Source organism: Ambystoma mexicanum, chromosome 11 (assembly GCF_040938575.1).
Source record: "Ambystoma mexicanum isolate Mex_15411 chromosome 11, UKY_AmexF1_1, whole genome shotgun sequence".
Taxonomy (NCBI): Eukaryota; Metazoa; Chordata; class Amphibia; order Caudata; family Ambystomatidae; genus Ambystoma; species Ambystoma mexicanum.
The window spans coordinates 813446941-813464852 of NC_090934.1; the positions used below are offsets into that span (position 1 = coordinate 813446941).

The 17912-nt window shown below is 44.0% G+C and overlaps 1 protein-coding gene across 18 annotated transcripts in view; it reads right to left on the reverse strand.

Moving 5' to 3' along the window:
- The window catches only part of SOX6 (SRY-box transcription factor 6), a 1055545-nt gene that overhangs the window by 96877 nt on the left and 940756 nt on the right, over positions 1-17912 (reverse strand). For 14 of the 18 annotated variants that reach the window (XM_069623758.1, XM_069623756.1, XM_069623746.1 and 11 more), the window contains 2 exons: positions 16048-16232; positions 7306-7362 (listed from right to left, as the gene is read on the reverse strand). In XM_069623758.1, the coding sequence (XP_069479859.1) occupies positions 7306-7362; positions 16048-16232 (242 nt within the window). The remainder of the gene's footprint in view (positions 1-7305; positions 7363-16047; positions 16233-17912) is intronic. The other 4 variants (XM_069623760.1, XM_069623761.1, XM_069623750.1 and 1 more) reach the window with 1 other exon arrangement.

A 17912-nucleotide genomic window follows, 5' to 3' on the forward strand; every position in this document is an offset into this window, starting at 1 on the left:
GGCATTCCCCAGCAGAGGGCAGCAGTTTCGCTGGGGCCTGTAACTATGGGCCCCTGGGTCTTTACCCGACTCGGTAATGCCCCCTCGGCTCGGCGCTTATTGCTTGATTATATGACATTTAGGATAGATTGTTGTGCCAATATGTTAGCTATCCTAATTTGACTGCTTTGTTTGAGTTACAATAACAAACAAGGCTTTCAATTCCATGAAACATTTTCACAGATTCTATACTTTTCATAAATGTCTAAAGTCTGCACAGCAGAATATACACCAGGGCCATTCTGCCAATTTCTTCTTACAACAGTATTGACTTAAACATCAGACCCACACATGCATGTCCGCACCGTTAAGTATGAGCTCTTGTGGGCCTGATTTGCAAGGTGGTTTTCATTAGTATTGCACCACTGTAAAAGTCCTTTGTAAATCAGACCCAGTGCGTGTATTATTTTGGGGAGTTCAGTTTTATTATGTGTTAAAAAGCAAGATGACCCCCCAAAACAAATGTACATGTGCCCCCAAATGAGGTGCAGATTGCCGGGATATCCCAAGCCATGGTCATTGGACACATCAGTGACTAGCAGTGTCCGTTTGTTCAACAAAACAACGGAGCAAATATTTCCCGGAACACTCACCAATTAAAAAGAACATTCAGTCGCCTATACACACTCAGTGCTATTTATTATCGTTACATATATTATGTGCAAATGTATCACCCAACTCTGTGAAGCAAACATATAAAATGACCCACACACAACTGCCTTAAAACCTTATTTAGAGCTGCGGGGAAGTTACATAGTTAGGATTTCTGTCTCTACATATCGCCAGGAACCACGATTTCGGTTCTTAAACAAAGGTGACCCTTTGTCAGTCTTTACATCATCTCGGGAGGACAGCTCAGGGGCAACGTGCTCGCGCTTGCAAGCAAGACGACGCAGAGCACCACAGGTTCGATCCCCGGGTCTGCACTTAGAAACCTGGGTATTAAGCACGTTATAAATGATCTATCATAATAGTGAAAGCAATTGCACGCACCCATCCAAACTGCAGCCGTGATGCCAGAGTTCTAAAACCAGCAAGCGCTCGCCAGCAGCTCCACATGATCCACCGTCATGCAGAGATCTACTTGCTGTCTAGCCTGACTGCCCCCTTCACACAGAGAAAGCACAGATGCGAGACCCGCATGGAGGCCGTGTCTGCGCCTGCTCCATCTCCCGTCCAATGCAAAAAATAGTCCTACACGCTGATGTAGACATGAGAAACAGTAGGCGATACCGCCAGCTAGCAATTGTGTGTGTCTGAAAAGCGAAAAGATCAGTTTGTGGCTGGTAAAGTAAGTGCTGCCAAATGTGTATATGTGTTCCAAAGGGTTTCACTTGGCAAGGAAGGCGAAGTGGGAACAAGTAGCAGAAAATTGCTTGCAGAGCTCGACACCAGATTATTTCTGTACAGGGCACACATCTGTTTATTAGATTTAGGATTACGGCTGTACTATGGGTGGCGCGCTCTGTTGGGCTTGGAAGTGCACTATATCCTTGTGTTCAGGATTTCCAATGTGCCATAAAGTTCTTAAATTGGAACCCAGGTTGGATTGTTATTTAACTGAAACACAATGTTTCAAACTACAGGATAGGCTATTTAAGGTTTATTCCGTTTGAAATGGTAAATGTGTGTTATATACATGGACTAAAACATGGCTATGAAACTGTAAAAGTGGTACTGTAAATTCCAAGAGAGACAGGAAAAAAGAAATGACTAGCAAACATAACATGGATAATATCAGTAATCACACGCACTATAAGGGATTAGAGATCCGGGAAGTAGCTATGCTACACAGTGGAGTGAATTATACCAGATATGGGGCCAGAGGCCAACGTTGAGAAAGAAGGGAGGATGAAGACATGTGCGTGGGGAAGAGAGGGGGAGTCAAACAGGGGCAGGCCAATTAGGGGATTACTAAATTGAAAACACCTTTACTGGCAGAGATCTGCATCAAAAGACCACCTTTTTTGAAAGGTGAAACCACCACGAGTAGACATAGAAGAAATACCAACATCCGTCACATACGTTATTTGATCTTTGTATAGCGCCTACTGCCAGTGTTATGGCCTGGAAGCCCTGTGGGGTGGAAGGACCTTTGGAAAAAAAAGTCTGGGCAAGCATGGAAATCTAAACAGCATTACATTGCATGCAGATAGTAAATAGAATTAGGTGACTATTACATTACTCACAGAGATGACTATTTTAAAACAGTATAAACATGCAGAGCATTACGTTCAGGTGCATAGATGGCTGCTATGTCAATGACTGTGACAGCTGAACCATATTTTTCATGGGACTCAGCTATTTTCTATGGGTTGCAATGCAAGAGGAGGAATGGTATTTATAAATAGTCTATCAGCCCCTAGGGCAACTGCCTACAGTTGAAGGGTCTGCTATACTTGACATGCAGAGCACATGCACATTAAATAACATGCAGTTAAGGCAAAACAACCTGAAAACCTGCACTCCCAACAATGGCCTATTGCATACAGGCCTCATTTGACTAGCTCCCACTGCACCTGCCAATCCCTCTCCTTCATTCTCTTTCATACAATGAATCCCGTTGGAACAAAAAAAGCATATGTGAGTTGGCAGATGAGGGGAAAGGGTTAGGCATTGTGCAAACTCCAGTCAATTACAATAAGCATCAGCTAAGGGTCATGGGAGTCAAGAACCATTGGTTCAGACTGAGGGCTACTTGAAATATGGGGTTACAGTCACCCATTGTACTTGCTTAGCTGGGTGGTTGTCTTTCAATTAGATAACACCCTCTTTTCCCCAGGAATGTATCTCTCTTGAACACCTCCCAACGCCCCACCTCATCAATTATGTACACAAAACCCTCAAATAGATCAATGCCAAAAGTTGCGATGATGATATACTCTCCACCTCGGTCATTAAAGCACTCGCGCCAAATTCTTAAAAAACATCAAATGCTTTTCTTTCTCACACAGGATCCTCACTTCTTTGAAAATTGACATGTGACCTTGTTAATCATTTCTACCCAGATCCAAATGTTCTTGCAAATTATTGCTCTGTCAGCAAGCCACCACCTTCTGAAAAATACTGGAAAGAGCTCTAGAAGATGTGATACCTGATCATATGGGCTTACAAAACTTCCTCCCCGCCTACCAATTTGGTGCCGGACTATGTGTTAGGTTTTCCAAGCTCTATCACCGATCCAAGATGTAGGCTGTGGAAGAGGTGGTGCCTACCCTGGTGTCTACATGCCTGTACTACATCTGCCAGCAATCCCTGCCATAGAGCACTTTCGGCACACCGACAGATGTGACTTAGGGTTGGCCATGGGATAAGCTAGGTAGGTCGGGTGACTAGTAGAAAGACACTGAGAAGGAGAGCTCAGCGCTGAACAACTTTTTGGTGTGTCCCACCCATTGTTTCACGTCTCCTTGTTCCGACCCTGTGTGTGCCAACCTCGGCTCTGTCCCTGGATTGCCTTGCCTCTTCCTCAGTGATTGCAAACTTGGGTGCACCGAACTCTGCTCTGTCCCCGAACTGCCTTGCATGTTCCCATGTGATTGCCAACCTGTGTGTTCTGTTCTCCGCTCTGTCCCTGGATTGCTTTGCTTGTCCCTCTCGGGATTCTTGACTTTGTGTACTGAACTCCATGCTGCTGATTTGGACTGCCTCTGCTACTCCCTATTCCTTGCTGGACCCTTCCACTAACTTGGAGCTACCTCCTGCCAGGCTCGTACTGGCATATAGGTCAATAGGGCAATGCCCAAACCAAAAACACAAAATGCTAGTGTGGAGCAGTTTTTTGGGTCAAATTGGCCCACTCGTTTGGCCCTATTGGGCCAGTTTGACAAATTACTTCACCAAGCAACTAGTAGTTTTGACCAGTGTTAATGAATAAATATTCTTTAAAAAGCACAATTTTCATCAGCTTTTGCTGAAAACCTCCCCCTTCGGTACTACTCAGTCTGTCACAAAAGGAATGAATTACCATTTACAACCGTGGGCCACTTTTTCATTGGTACCGAGACAATTTTATGCCCCGTGTTGGACCCTGCCTCGTGATGCACCCCTAGTTTTGTCCTCGTGCCACCCGGCCGACCCTTCCGTGTTCTTTGGTTGGTGCATCCTCATGCTGGTGTGTTGGGTTTTCCGATCCTGTTAAGTGGCACCTTCTTTGGATCATCCAGAGATATTTTTTCAGGTGAATTTGCTCTCAGTGTTCGCCAGGATACTTTAAAGCAGGGGGTGAATATTGGTATATTGTGCACCCACTGGCTCCACTCCTGCACAATCTGTAGCCAGTTGGGCTCCGATCGGGGGAGGCGGTAGGGAATGGCCCATGGACACACACAGCTCGACTTGGTTGCCGTAACACTATGCTGATAGTCCTGGAAATGTCACCATGCACGTTATCAATGAAGCCTTGAGCTTCACCGAACCTTGGGACAGTTGATGTGGGCCTGCTGCACACTTTGCCACGCTTCAAAATGGTTGATCACAAATACCTACTGCCCATGCTTTTCACTTGCATCACCATTGCCATAAGAAGTGTGTTCATCTCTTTCCTCGCAAATACAGATAGGCAATAGTACATGCACACATAACTGTACTGGTCCTCCCATCCTGTCACCTGCAAATCTCCCCGCAGTTTCAAGTATCTCCAATTTCTACATGGAAATATCAAATGTCCTACTGTTGATGCAAGATGTCACGCAACATACATGCACTGACGCCACACAGCTCAACTGTGAGATGTCATCAGCCCATTCGTCTCCTCAAATCTACTCTCTGCTTCACACAAACGTGGCTGTCTGAAGTTTAAATCACACATAATTCAAGAAAGGCAGAGATAGTCCTCATCAATGGGGACAGATTAGAATAATTGGGGTCTGGCTTGCACCTGGGGATCTTCTCCTGTGCCCTCTTCTCTATTGACAGGTCCCTTGGCATGTAAATAAACCACAGGTTGTGTTTCAAATGAATCTCCCCTGGTAGACAAAACTAAAGACCAAAATGTTACTCGCACATGTAAGCCCTCCTTGTCTACACATTGACGGGGACTGTGGTTTCATGTATTGCTCCATTTCCCCTCTGTATGTCTGTCTTACATGCCGCAACATGCTGAAACGGATCCACGTGTTTTCGTTTCCGTTTTTTTTAACACTTTAATTTTAAACGTAAACGTGCTGATTTCATTTTTTTTAAAATGGGGTTTCATCCTCAATTCCCCATCTAAAACCCTGCCACTCGCCACACCCAAACCCTGTACCCCAAACACACACCACATATATAGTTTTAACATGAAATCAGTCAGTGGTAACGACAGCAGCAACGTTTTTAAAAATCAAACCTCTAAAAAGTAAGTGCAAGCCAAACTACCTGAATTAGAATATGAACAACTACCTCGTGCATATTCAAATCATTGTTACTGGTGACACCAGAAGCCAACAGGGAGCATACCAGAAGGAAAGTCAATTTATCTGAGACTTGCTTTCACCCTAAAGAGGATCGTGAAAAAAAAATAATAATCTTTTCATCCTTCATATCCAACCAAAGCCCACCTCCAACTATCTACCAACACCATGTGTAAGCCCTCTGTTGAGCCATGCAAGCATTGCAGCATGAGCCCGTACCCCTTCACATATCAAGACGTGAGAGGAAAGAAGGGAACTCTGCAGCGTATGAAGGAAGAAGGTGGAGTGCATGCTGCCTTGCTATCTCTTTGCAAAGTCATTTATTTATTAATTTTTATTTATTTTGACACTTATATAGCGCACAAAACCCAGAGGTATCCAGGCGCTTTTACTCAAGAATACAGTTACTGTAAGTGCTTCAGGTTATTGAGCTATGAAGGTTGAGCCCCATAAGAGTGTATGGTGTATAGTTGTATATCCAAATCAACTAGTGCACACTGTGCAGGCAGTTCATGTGGCATAGAAACGCTCAAACTGTTGTTCCCTCTCTGCCAGATAAAAGCTCACCTAATTCAGGACCGCATGGTTCATTTTCTGCGTGTGAGCATTTCAATAATACGATCAATTAAGTACAATGCTGATGCCAGCAAGGTACATATAAAGATTCAAATACAGAAATATGTGATCCTCTTCTACATTGTATACTTACCAGATGTGCACAATTAGTCTCTATTGTCACATGAGTGCCTAATAATTGGACGTATAAGAAACCATTATAGTGGATGACCCTATATCAAAATTTAAGTGATCAAGGACAAGCCCTGAAGAAGCTCACTTATGAAGTCACGTGCCATTTATGTGGCTGAGGGAAACACGTGTAGGCATAGGCATATGACACAGACATCTTAACTTGTAAAATTGTTGTCTGAGAAACATTTTGAAAACATGTTGACAGAGTATATGTCTTTTTTGTGTAATTAATTCAAAGAAACATGTCTTCGAGTTGTACAATTCTGATTTGATCATTTTTGCTGTTATTATACAAATGTATACAAGAGTTTTTGAGTTACAATAATAGTTTGAAAAGTAAAAACTTTGTAATTATCAAACAAGGTATGTCAGACCTTGTTTCCGGAAAACCTATAAGGAATCTTATGGGGTAGAACTAGTATTTACAGTGTCCTCAGTATGTGCTCCATGGTACAGATGATTAGTTAATTTCTAATATCATTATAATAATTCGATTTATCTCACATACACTAGCACAACGAGGATCAACATAGAGCCTGTATTAATGTGGAACACCATGTTAACAAACTCCAACATCTGTTTGTATTTTGGAGACGTAGAACTACCCCTGAATTAAATGGTGATGATTGCAAAGGGAAGATGGGGGTGAGGGGACATACAGGTGGGAAATGCCATCTGGTACCATAGCTCTCATTCATCAATCATCTACATTTTAGAGACACTCAAATCAAAAAGAAGAAAGAAGCAAAGGAAAGCCAAAGGGGGATTCCCTCCCACTGACACATCATACAATTACACAAAGCTCTTCATCTGTATGTAAATCTTCAGGAGAATTACATCGAAGATGCAATATTAGGCTGGTCTCTATCTTATGCAGGCATAGTCAAGGTTTGCCCAGGCAGCCCAAGCCACAACATGTAACTCCTTTTCAGGCAGTGTAAGGAATCCAATTCACTGATTGAAGGAGCAAACATGTTTATCTTTCAGTTAATGTTAGGTGCCACACAGTTATACCAATGGCCTGGGGATAAGCTCACAACTGAATGTATCCTGGAACTGCTGGCATGCCAAACTTTTACAGAACACAAAATAATATACAGTTACTTGAATTTTAGTGACTCACGGTGTGTATAGTTCTAATGCATATCCTTCCAGTGATGGCATCTATCCGCACTGGCATCTGAAATATAGCAAATATGGTTTCTGTACTTGAGAAAAGGCAAGGGAATGAATGTGTTAAATCACCACAATAAAATAAGTTGAGTACAGAGTGCCAGGAGGAAGCATGCCATCATGCATGAAGCAATGATATCTCGTTAAGCCCACCCAGAGAAGGACAGAGGAAACATGCAAAGATAACTGGATTCATGTGGGCCTAGCCTTTGTCTTCCTGCTTTATCTTACTGCTTGTAGAAATAAAAAAGGAATAACAGTTGGGACTTCTTCAAGGAACCCACTCAAAAGAATCCTCCATTTCCTCCAAGTGCTGAGATCCATTCCATGGGTCACATAGTCGTGTTGTTCTAAAGTGCCACCAACACATTGTACAATGAGTGGGTGTGTAATCATACCCAAACCAAGGTATTAATGATTTATGTGAACATGAAAGGCAACGCCAGAGTCCTTAATAGAGGTACACATCTTTGAAGCTCTGCACTCATTGCAGCGGGAAAAGAAGGGACCCACACATGTCGCTTACTGTGTGTGCATATTGGAAACACAGCACAATGTGGGAAAGAATAATACAGTGTAATGCAAAGGGTTCAAAATAAGAGGAAAGGAGCACAGGGGAAGATAATGAAACAGAACACAATGATCTACATCACAAAATGTGGCTTGATCTACACCCGACAACAAAGCAAGGCTTTTTGCATATACATATTCCAGAGGTCTCTCCTGGATCAAGGACAAGTTTCTGAGTGGGACCTTTATGTTTCCCTTGCCTAATATTTTCAAGTCACCAAAGAATGTCCCATTTTGTAACGTGATGGCACACTGGAGGCATCAGAGAATCAGGTTTACACAATTACAAAGCTTTAGCACCTTTGATGTTTAGGAACTTATCAAGTACATGCATACATGTGTCTCTTTTACCCTTATAGGAGACTAAATGCAATGGAATGGGTGAACCGGCTGATAGACCTTACACATCCCACAGTGGTAGGAGAAATGTCATCATAATGTAGGCCACATTTATAATTTCCCCTGTTGTATCAACGTTCTTGAGCAATATTTTCCAAAGCATTCTACATGTCTGCCAATATGAATCATTTTACACCATTTAAGTATGCAAGTGAATCATTTGGATGAATGTGAATTATGTAATCATAGGTAAGCCTGCAAGAACCTTCTCACAATCGATCAATGTTCTGGGTTCCCACAGAAATTTCTTACAGTCCAAATCTGCCCAAATCTCCTTTAAGAGCCATACATCTTTAGGGAAGTTGGGAAGAAGTCCTGGAAGGTTCTGGCAAAAAGAATACACGCCGGAAGGCTTCAGGAAGGGAGAGATAGGTTAGAGGACGTTGAAGGACTGTGTGAAGCTTGGTGGTGAAGGGGTTGGCCAGAGGAAATGCAGACATGTGTATCTGTGAATGTTATCAAAACAGGACAGCACATTAAACTCTGCAGTAAGATATCTCACTAGATTACATCGTCTACTCCAGAAATCAATGTGCAAGCTGCAGGTCCCAGGTTTGAATCTCAGTAAAAAGAACTCAGCCTTTCATTCTTCTGAAGTTGAACAAATAAGTAAAGTTGATGTGGGTAAATGTAAAATTGCATGTCATCATTCAGAGGTTGACACATTGTGTATTATTGAGGTTAATAATATTAACAACAGGGAATTCATAGCAGATATACACCTGTGAAAAGCCAATGGTGACGGGGAAGAGTTGGTCATGTATGCATGGTGCATGTAGCTTTCTCCTGCTAGGTTTCCCTCCATGAGGACTACTGTAGTTATTTATTTAATAATGGGGGTGGGTCCATGGGTGCAGGTTGATGACCTCAGAAAGGCCAGTATGGCTCAGGCTGACAGTCACATTTCAAGAATTCACGATGGTAATAATGACTTTCCTGAAACAAATGCTGTTTAGTAAGGTAGGGTTGCCATGTTATAACACTGTATGTGGAAAAAAGACAAATAATATATATGTAAAGTAAGGGGTCTCTAGTTACAGGGAGTGTCATCCTAGCCCCTGACACTAATGTAAGCAAGGGGGATGTTCAGCACATCATTTTTCTGTCAGCTGCAATCCAAATGTTCATTTTGGTTTCTATATTGAAGAGAAAGCTAAGTACACGTCATTAGTCATTCAGCCACATTGCTTTTTTATGCATCCCAGTCAAGAAAGGTTCGGAGCTTCTGACCCATTCAATTAACTGTGCACTTTGTTTGGAAAATGTGGTGAAGTAAAAAGATTCAATCATCATGAAATGTCATTAGCCGCGTGCAAATCTGTCTCCTGGATCTTCTGTGGATCAGCCACATTTATTTTCCAAGGCTTGGTCATAATTGCAATGCAAACTTACATTGAGGGGTTTAGGGACTGCACCCATCAGGGGGCATGCAGCACCTGAGAACCCTATGCAACCTCCAAAGAAAGTCAGAGCTAACACATGTCTCTATGAGAGTGCACCTGGGCTTACACCTGGGCTTACATTTTCACAACCCTTCTTGTGTTTAGAAATACTCTTCTATCTTCTACATCTAGTAGGTCCTGTTAATGATGAGCAAGGCAGATGCAGTGACCTGTGTTTGAAGAGACCATATCATGCCAGAGGAAAAGAGATAACATATGTGTTACAGTGTGCATTGAATGATCATCAGATATGTAGCTTTCTCTTCTCTGGAAGAAGATTGATAACCCATGTGGGGAATAGTGATATCTCATATTCTTATTTATTTAGTGTGTTACATCAGGTGAATGGAGGGAAAGGGGCAAAATCGGTCGCCGGGTCCATAGGCTTAATGAACATGTAAGTTTCTGCATTTTTCTGGCTTGTCCTTGGGCCTGGTTGCATACAGAGCTGTATAGAAAGACAGAGTTTAAAAATGAGAATGAATTTTAAATATAGAAACCCTTCCAAAAATGGCATTGGTGTAGTACCCAACCAGGCACAAGTATGTTTTCCACTTGAAGTAGGGTGGCAGCTTTCTGTGCCAGGGTATAAAGGTAGCCAGTGCAGCACAATTTGTCAAGATTAAATCATGTGTGGCGGGAACGTCAAATTAATTTGATATAGGAGAAGCAACTGGCATTCCAGGTTCTGCTTGACACCCTGCATATGTGTACTTTGTAACAAGTGCATATTGTGTGGATTTTTTCAAACAAGTGAAAGGAAAACCCTGAAGAAGAGCCAAAAGCACGTTTGGGCATGTCTGCAACTTAAAAGAGTGTGGCCAGGCCCCCTTAAAGTCTACCAATAGCTTCCCACCACCAAATTCAGCAATACTGATGGGGCTGTTTGGCGTCTTTCGATACCCCCCCCTACAGCCCACCTCCCACATCATGTATGAATAATATGCGGAAATGTACATGAGAGGGAAAACTGTAACCCATATCTACTGCGTATGTTACTGGCCCTCAGACCTCACTCAACTACGCGGGACACAAAGTCATAGTCACTATGCACATGGATCATGGGCAGCAAAGTCATGGGGCCTCATTACGATTTTGGGGGTAGCCATGCCGCTATTGGATCCGGGTTCCCAGAATGGGGAATTACCGTGCCCTTCCGAGTTCGGAGGGCCCGGTAATTCCTCCCTCCAGGAACCCGGGCCCGGACCTCCTGGGCCTGGACCCCCCATAGGGCTGAATGGGAATGGGGAGGGAGCTAACAATGGGCCGATTACGACCGGCCGGTTGTTAGCTTCGTCTTCCCCTCGTGGGACCCGCTCTGCACGTCTGGTGAAACGTGCAGAGCGGGTCCCGCAAGGGGACCCCATAATGTGGCGGAATGGTGTTAACGGGTCCACATCCTTTTGCGGCACCCGTAAACCCATTCCGCCACTCTTGTAATGAGGCCCATAGTCACTATGTACACAGTTCATGGGCAGCAAAGTTATAGTCACTATACACACCGTTCATGGGCAGCAAAATCATAGTCACTATACACACAGTTCATTAGCAGCAAAGTTATAGTAATAATACACACAGTTCATGGGCAGCAAAGTCATAGTCACTATACACACAGTTCATGGGCAGCAAAGTCATAGGGCCTCATTACGACCCAGGCGGTAAGAGGTTAACGGCGCCGTAAAAGGTGGCAGCGCCGTTAACCCCTTACCTCCTAATTACGAGGTCCCTTTGCGGGTCCCCACCTTAACGGTTGGTTTTACCAGGAACCCGCAAAGGGACTTTCGAGGTAATTACGGTACCGCAATTTGCGGTACCGCAATTACTGCCTTCCCCATTCCCATTGAGCCCTATGGGGGCAAAAATGGGAATGGGGAAGGGCCAATGGTGAATGGGAAATTACCGCCCCACCAACCTTGGAATGGGGTGGTAATTCTTCCATCCACCATGGCGCAATCGTTAAAGTACCAGCGTCAACTGCCTGGGTCGTAATGAGGCCCATAGTCACTATGCACATAGCTCATGGGCAGCAAAGTCATAGTCACTATACACATAGTGAATGGGCAACAAAGTCATAGTCACTATACACACAGTTCATGAGCAGCAAAGTCATAGTCACTATGCACACAGTTCATGGGCAGGACACAGACTTTGGCATATCTCGCCCTTCTGTCTGAAAAAGTTGATCTCCTGTTAGTGCATGCAGTCCAATAACTCCACGCGCACTCGCGTTCCCACAGAGGGAGTATGCCCTCCCCCTCCTCTTGCTAATATGAATCTGACCAAAGCCATACTGATGAACATCAACTTTCCTTCATCCCCACTTTCCTCTCAAGCCAATCCCAATGTTGCTGTTTTCCTATAAACATTGGGAGTATATTTACACACATGATGTAACAAAGTAAGTGCAGTGCCTGCTTAAAGAATCCTCCCATGGGTGCATTTTCCTTTGCACCTCACTGCCTCTGGCAGAGCGTTTCTCAATCTCATTCCCAATTTAAAAAAGCTTCTGTGGTGTAGAGTACGGATTGTATAGTATTATAAGATGTTAATATTTTAATGTAATGGGCCTAACATTTTACCCTAATTTGCTTTACTGTATTGCTGTGTTGATGATCACATTCCTATATGTAGGCAAACTGGGATATATTTTTCATGAATTGGGAGATTTTTATTTCCTTCAATGTGTATCGAACTAAAACAATGATTTGACTGAAATGAATATAGTATGTATTGAACGTGAAAAATGACAACTTTGCCACACTGATATGGCGCAAACAAGGCTGAAACAGATATGTGTTTGCTGATGGCCTTCTTGTGCCAAGGGCAATTACCCAGCATCCTGGAGCTGGACTGCCCTTGTGGGTGGGACCAGTCTGATATGCAAACAGAAATGTCACAACTGTGAAAGGTACACAGTGAGCTAAAACCTGGTTTTAGCCCCTCCTGAAAAGGAGGCATCCCCCACAAAACATGTTATTTGGGCCATGTTCATTCTCGGGAGAGGGGCTCCCCCAATGTGTGCTCATAGAATGTGCAGCACGGGGGAGCCAGACAGCTAAATACAAATAAAATGGAGAAAAATAATAAAAAGCCCCAACTCCTGTGAAGTAGTGACACTATCTGGGGCTTCAAGCAAAAGACCTTGGGCTAGAGCCCCCTCGCCCCCCACCGTCCCCCGCCTCCACCCCGCGTCCCCAGCAACGCCTCTGGCAGCAGGACAATAGCCAACCCATGCGGTTATCTAAATGCTGACACAGCCGACTGTCTCTTTAAAGGTAATGACACAAACGCCCGGCGTCTACTTTAGCGTTGTATGTACCTCTCTGCTCTTCGCACCCGAGAAAAATAACAACACCTGCAGGGGAAACAAGATTCAGGAGCCAACGTGTTGATTCAAAACACACCCTGCCGAACAATTTGAGAGGAGCGCGCCTTTCTTTCATTGTTGCCCTGCGCCCTTCTTGTCATGTCTGAACCTATCCGGTCATGCAACAATGACTATCCGACTCTATTGTATGAGCAGGAGACAAGCGCCTTCCCCGATGCCAAGAGGAGAAAGTCCAGCCAGTTATACATTCCCAAGAGAAGGGGGCAGTATTACGCCGCGAGAAAGAAAGGGCACCTTAAAAGGACGGTGAGCTGCAGAAAAGGTGTTGCTTGCACAGCAACGGAACTTGCTGAGTGCCCCCCCTCCCTCCCCAACCCCCCCGAACAACTCAAAAGCGTGGGGGCGGCAGGGGTGCAACATTGCGCTCCACTAAACCGTGCCCACAACATTAGCACCTGGTGTTACTGTACACAAAAGGTTACCGAGTAGGGGAAACGACAGGTGGGCTTTCAGGAGCGAGCGTTGCATGCACTACAACATCCGCGGAGCTGTGTGCTTGTCTGAGCCGTGTGTGACGATTCGCAGGAGTGGCGGCAGTCTGCCACTATTGCTAATCTCGCGTGGTGTGGTGCTGAAGCCACGCTTCTATGCCTGAGAGCCAGGAATAACGACACTCGTTTTAAGGAACGCTGCCCTAGACACACGTCCCCTGAAGATAATGGAGACTTTTTAAAGTTTCTTATGAGTGATAATCGTTTGTTTTAAAATGCAATTGCAATCGATTCTGTGCATTTACGCTATGTGTGTTATCAGTGCCTTAAGTGAAGTGACACTGCTAACTGCGCTGGGGCTCATCAAGGGGCGCGGCCTAATGGCAGGGTCGCCTGCTGGCCCGTTAGGCCACGCCCCCTTGACGAGTCAGGCTCAATGGGCTACTGGCAGACCTTCCAGGCAGCCTTTTGTAGAGATCAGCACCCTCTCTCCATAGGGGGACAGCGCCTTGCCTATTCAGCCTTAATGGTGATGCTGCCCTTGGCCAGCTGGGGAGGGGCAGCATCACCATTAAGGGTGAAAGGGTGAGGCCACTGGAAGTTGAGGGCTTTTTTCTAAAAACTGAAAATCCTGCAAATGCGCAGGAGCTTCAGGATTTAGAAAACAAGGCATCTGCTTTCAGCAGCCTCAAGTTTCACTCCATAACGGTGGTGCTGGCCCACGGCATCTCTTGCTTGAAGGGATGCCTTGCAGCTGCGGCACCACCATTATGGATGAAAGGCATTTTTTTCTGAAGCCTGAAGCTCTCGCACACAAGCGAGAGCTTCAGGCTTTAGAAAAAAATCCTTGTCATGTAGTGGCCGGGCCTGCCAGGGGAGACTAGTGAGCCCCGACAGGGCCCCACCTCCAAAGGAGATTTCAGAGCCTGCCGGGACTCAGACCCGGCTGGCCCCCGCCCACTTAAAGCCATGTGTGTTATAATGGAAAAATCCAAATACGATATTTTACTACCTACAATTTTGGATAGCGCTTTCAGCGCCATGCATTAAGGGAAACAATAAACACAAATGGAATACCCTCATTGTGACATCCCCAGAAAGATTGGGGCACACGTGACATGTGATATTTGACGCTGTGAACCTCGTGGTGCTAGAGATCTAAGTAGCAAGACTTACCGGATTCATGGAATATTTGCCCCGTTTCAAGTGAATTTGCACTGCTAAAAAGTGACTGTGCACTGCCCACACAAAACCCGATTCATGGAACTGGGCAAAGTGTATTTCTGCTGTGCAAAGTTCAGGCAAAGTCAGTGCATAGTTATTTTTGCACTACAAAATTACTTTGCCCCTGACTTTGCCCAGGAAAAATACACTTTGCATGGTTCCATGAATAAGGGTTTGTGTCGGCAGTGCCAAGTCACTTTTCAGCAGTGCAAATTCACTTTGAACTGGGCAAATATTCCATGAACTGGACCCTTTACTTTGATGTTACCTCACCAGGATGTGTGGCAGCTGTGCCCACGTTGGTACGAATATAAATAATAGTAATAATAGTAATAATAATAATAATAATAATAATAATCTATGTGTTACATGACTGATTCCTTCTACTTCTTTGCACCTGTGGGTGTTAAATGTCCACTGCCCTTCCACAGTTTAAATTGCAGAAAAGCCATTTGTATCAGGGAAATATATACATTATTTAAAATATATTTCACACAAGCGCACGAGCAGTGGGTAGACTTCTTGCTCCAACCCAGAAAGTCCTCTTTCTTTAAAAATATGGCAGCGATGGCACTTCTGAATATTCATGTTTACCAGCACATTATAAATAAAACATGAATATGTGCCCATATTTGCAGCTGTGTACATTGATCAGAGAGGCTGATGTGTGCTTGCCTCAGCCAGCATCCTACACTCAGAGGTTCCAATCCTGGAAGTGGAGGCTCGGCCTCTAATCCTTCTGAGGTCTATATATTGAAAGGTGAGTAATAATGCCAGCTACCATTACAGCACTTAGTAGCAAGTGGAGACAGGTATAAAGTGGTATATCAATGAATGCATATCATTATTACAGCATTGCACGATCCCTGGGCATCGCAAGCGTTTGGAATACCTTCTGCAGGGTAAGAGAGCAGAGCAAAGAGCAGTTTCGGAGAATGGGGGCCAGGCTACAATAAAACACTCTTTTTCATTGAATTTCTCCGATCACAAACCTGCGACCATTAGAAGAGTGGCTTTTGTTCATTTTTCTTCTATTGAAAACAGTATCAAATGTGGAGACCTGATTTGTGTTTCTTCCTTCAGATGTCTTATTTGCGTCAATCCCTTCAACAAATAGCCCCCATCAAAATTGCCCCCGGGATGCAAGTGGAGTGCCACGTATAAAGGCAATGCTCCGGTTTTCGGAAGCAAGGCCCGGAGGGCAGCGTGCCGCGCAGCGACAGGGGGCGTGCCAGTACCTTGTCGCTCCGGCAGTTGTTCAGGCCCATGCTGTTCATGGGGGGCAGTTTCCCCTCGTCTCCATGTGGCTGTTGCTGCTGTTCCCGCTGGATCTGCTCTCTCATCTTGCGAGCCTCCTGGATGGCCTTCAGCACCGTGTCCTGGTCTCCGAAGAGGGAAGGCGAGTTAAGGCTGGAGAGGATATCTAGAAACAGAGGAACCCAAGAGAAGAACTTTTTAAGCGTTCCAAGTGTTGGTTCGTATTCAAAACGTTACATGTTCCACTGTCAAGGAGAGCAGACAGAGCACTCCTTGTTTACCTATGAAGAAATGTATCAACCCTTGTATCAAATTAGATCTCTGAAACCACGAGATGACAGTTCCCCCTTTCAAAGTACCATGCGATCCACCAAAATGTGTACACGATCAAGCCACATGAAAAACAAGCGAGGAGAGGTTCACTCACTTTAAAATATAGGAAGCAATAGACAGTTCATCTTTATTTAGAAAAACAATTTCCATTAAAGTTCAGTACAAATAAACATTGCATACAATTAAACGGAATAAAGGCATTACTAGCAACGATTCCAATAAAAACAGTACATCGAACAATCCATACTACTCTAAAAACTCTTATCAAACGTATCCTACACTTTTACTTGATCATAAAAAGAATTACTTCAAAATTAAAACCTCTACTTATATTCATTTCCCTTTCAACGTGATATCTTATAGACTACTGATGAATTCAAATGTAAAAGATTAAAACCGGCTCCTGCAATAGTAGCACAGCTTTAAAAACAATGAGACCATGTCCACTAAGGTGTAGACCACTCTGAGGAGTTCTACTAACATGAAACCTATTAGCCGCTTTACTGCGAAGGAGAATCGCTAAAACAGATATATATACATAACTAATAGGCTGCATTAACCTTGAGTAGCTCTTTCTGCATGAGAAATCCAAGGTATGTCCATAATCATTTCACTCTTTATAACACCCTTCCAAATCTTTTGGGCCAAAACTGCCTCCTTATTGGAAATTTAATTTTAAAACAAATAAATGGGTGCTCGGTTACAAAGATTAACAATAAAATTCAACCCCAATTCTGATGGCAAGCCCAATTAAGACACAACTCTGGTGCACCTAACAGTCTCTTCCACCATCTATTTGCCACTCACTGATTAATATCCCCCTTAAAGCATTCCCAAATATCAGCTCCAAATAAACCCACTGTTTTTGATTTGTCATGGTAACATGTTAACATCATTTTAACAGGATGACTTTTAATTTCTGTGCAGTTAAAAAACCTCCAATGCTTTGCTGCATTCTGCACGCTTCTTTCGTAACAGGATGGATACCATGTATTCTAAGCCATATTGAACCCCAAGAATTCCATTACTTTCGCTAGTGGGTATTGGTTAACTTAAAAAACGGGTCTATTAGACTTATAGACAATCTAAGCATCCACGTGTTTATGAGTGATCATGGGGTACTAGCCAGCAAAACAATATCATCAGCATAGGCCAAATTTAGAATCTGGACTCCATTGACAAGAAGGAACATCTGCTTTTAAAAATACAGGGGCTAGAACACAGCCCTGTGGGATACCATGTTGTACTACGAACAGGTCGGCCATTTTGCCATTTGCTTTGTACCAAACTATTGCTATATTACCTGCATGAAAAGAAATAGCAATGCCCAGCAAGTCAACTGGGAGCCCAAGCTCATGCAAAGTTGACCACAGTAAAGATCCATCAATGGAGTTACATGGAGCGGCCAGGTCCACCTATGCCACATATAGTGGCAGTCTTTTAATAAGCACAGATTTTGCTGTCAACCAGTCCAAATGTAAAGCTTGATGAGAGGCACACACGCATTCCTGGA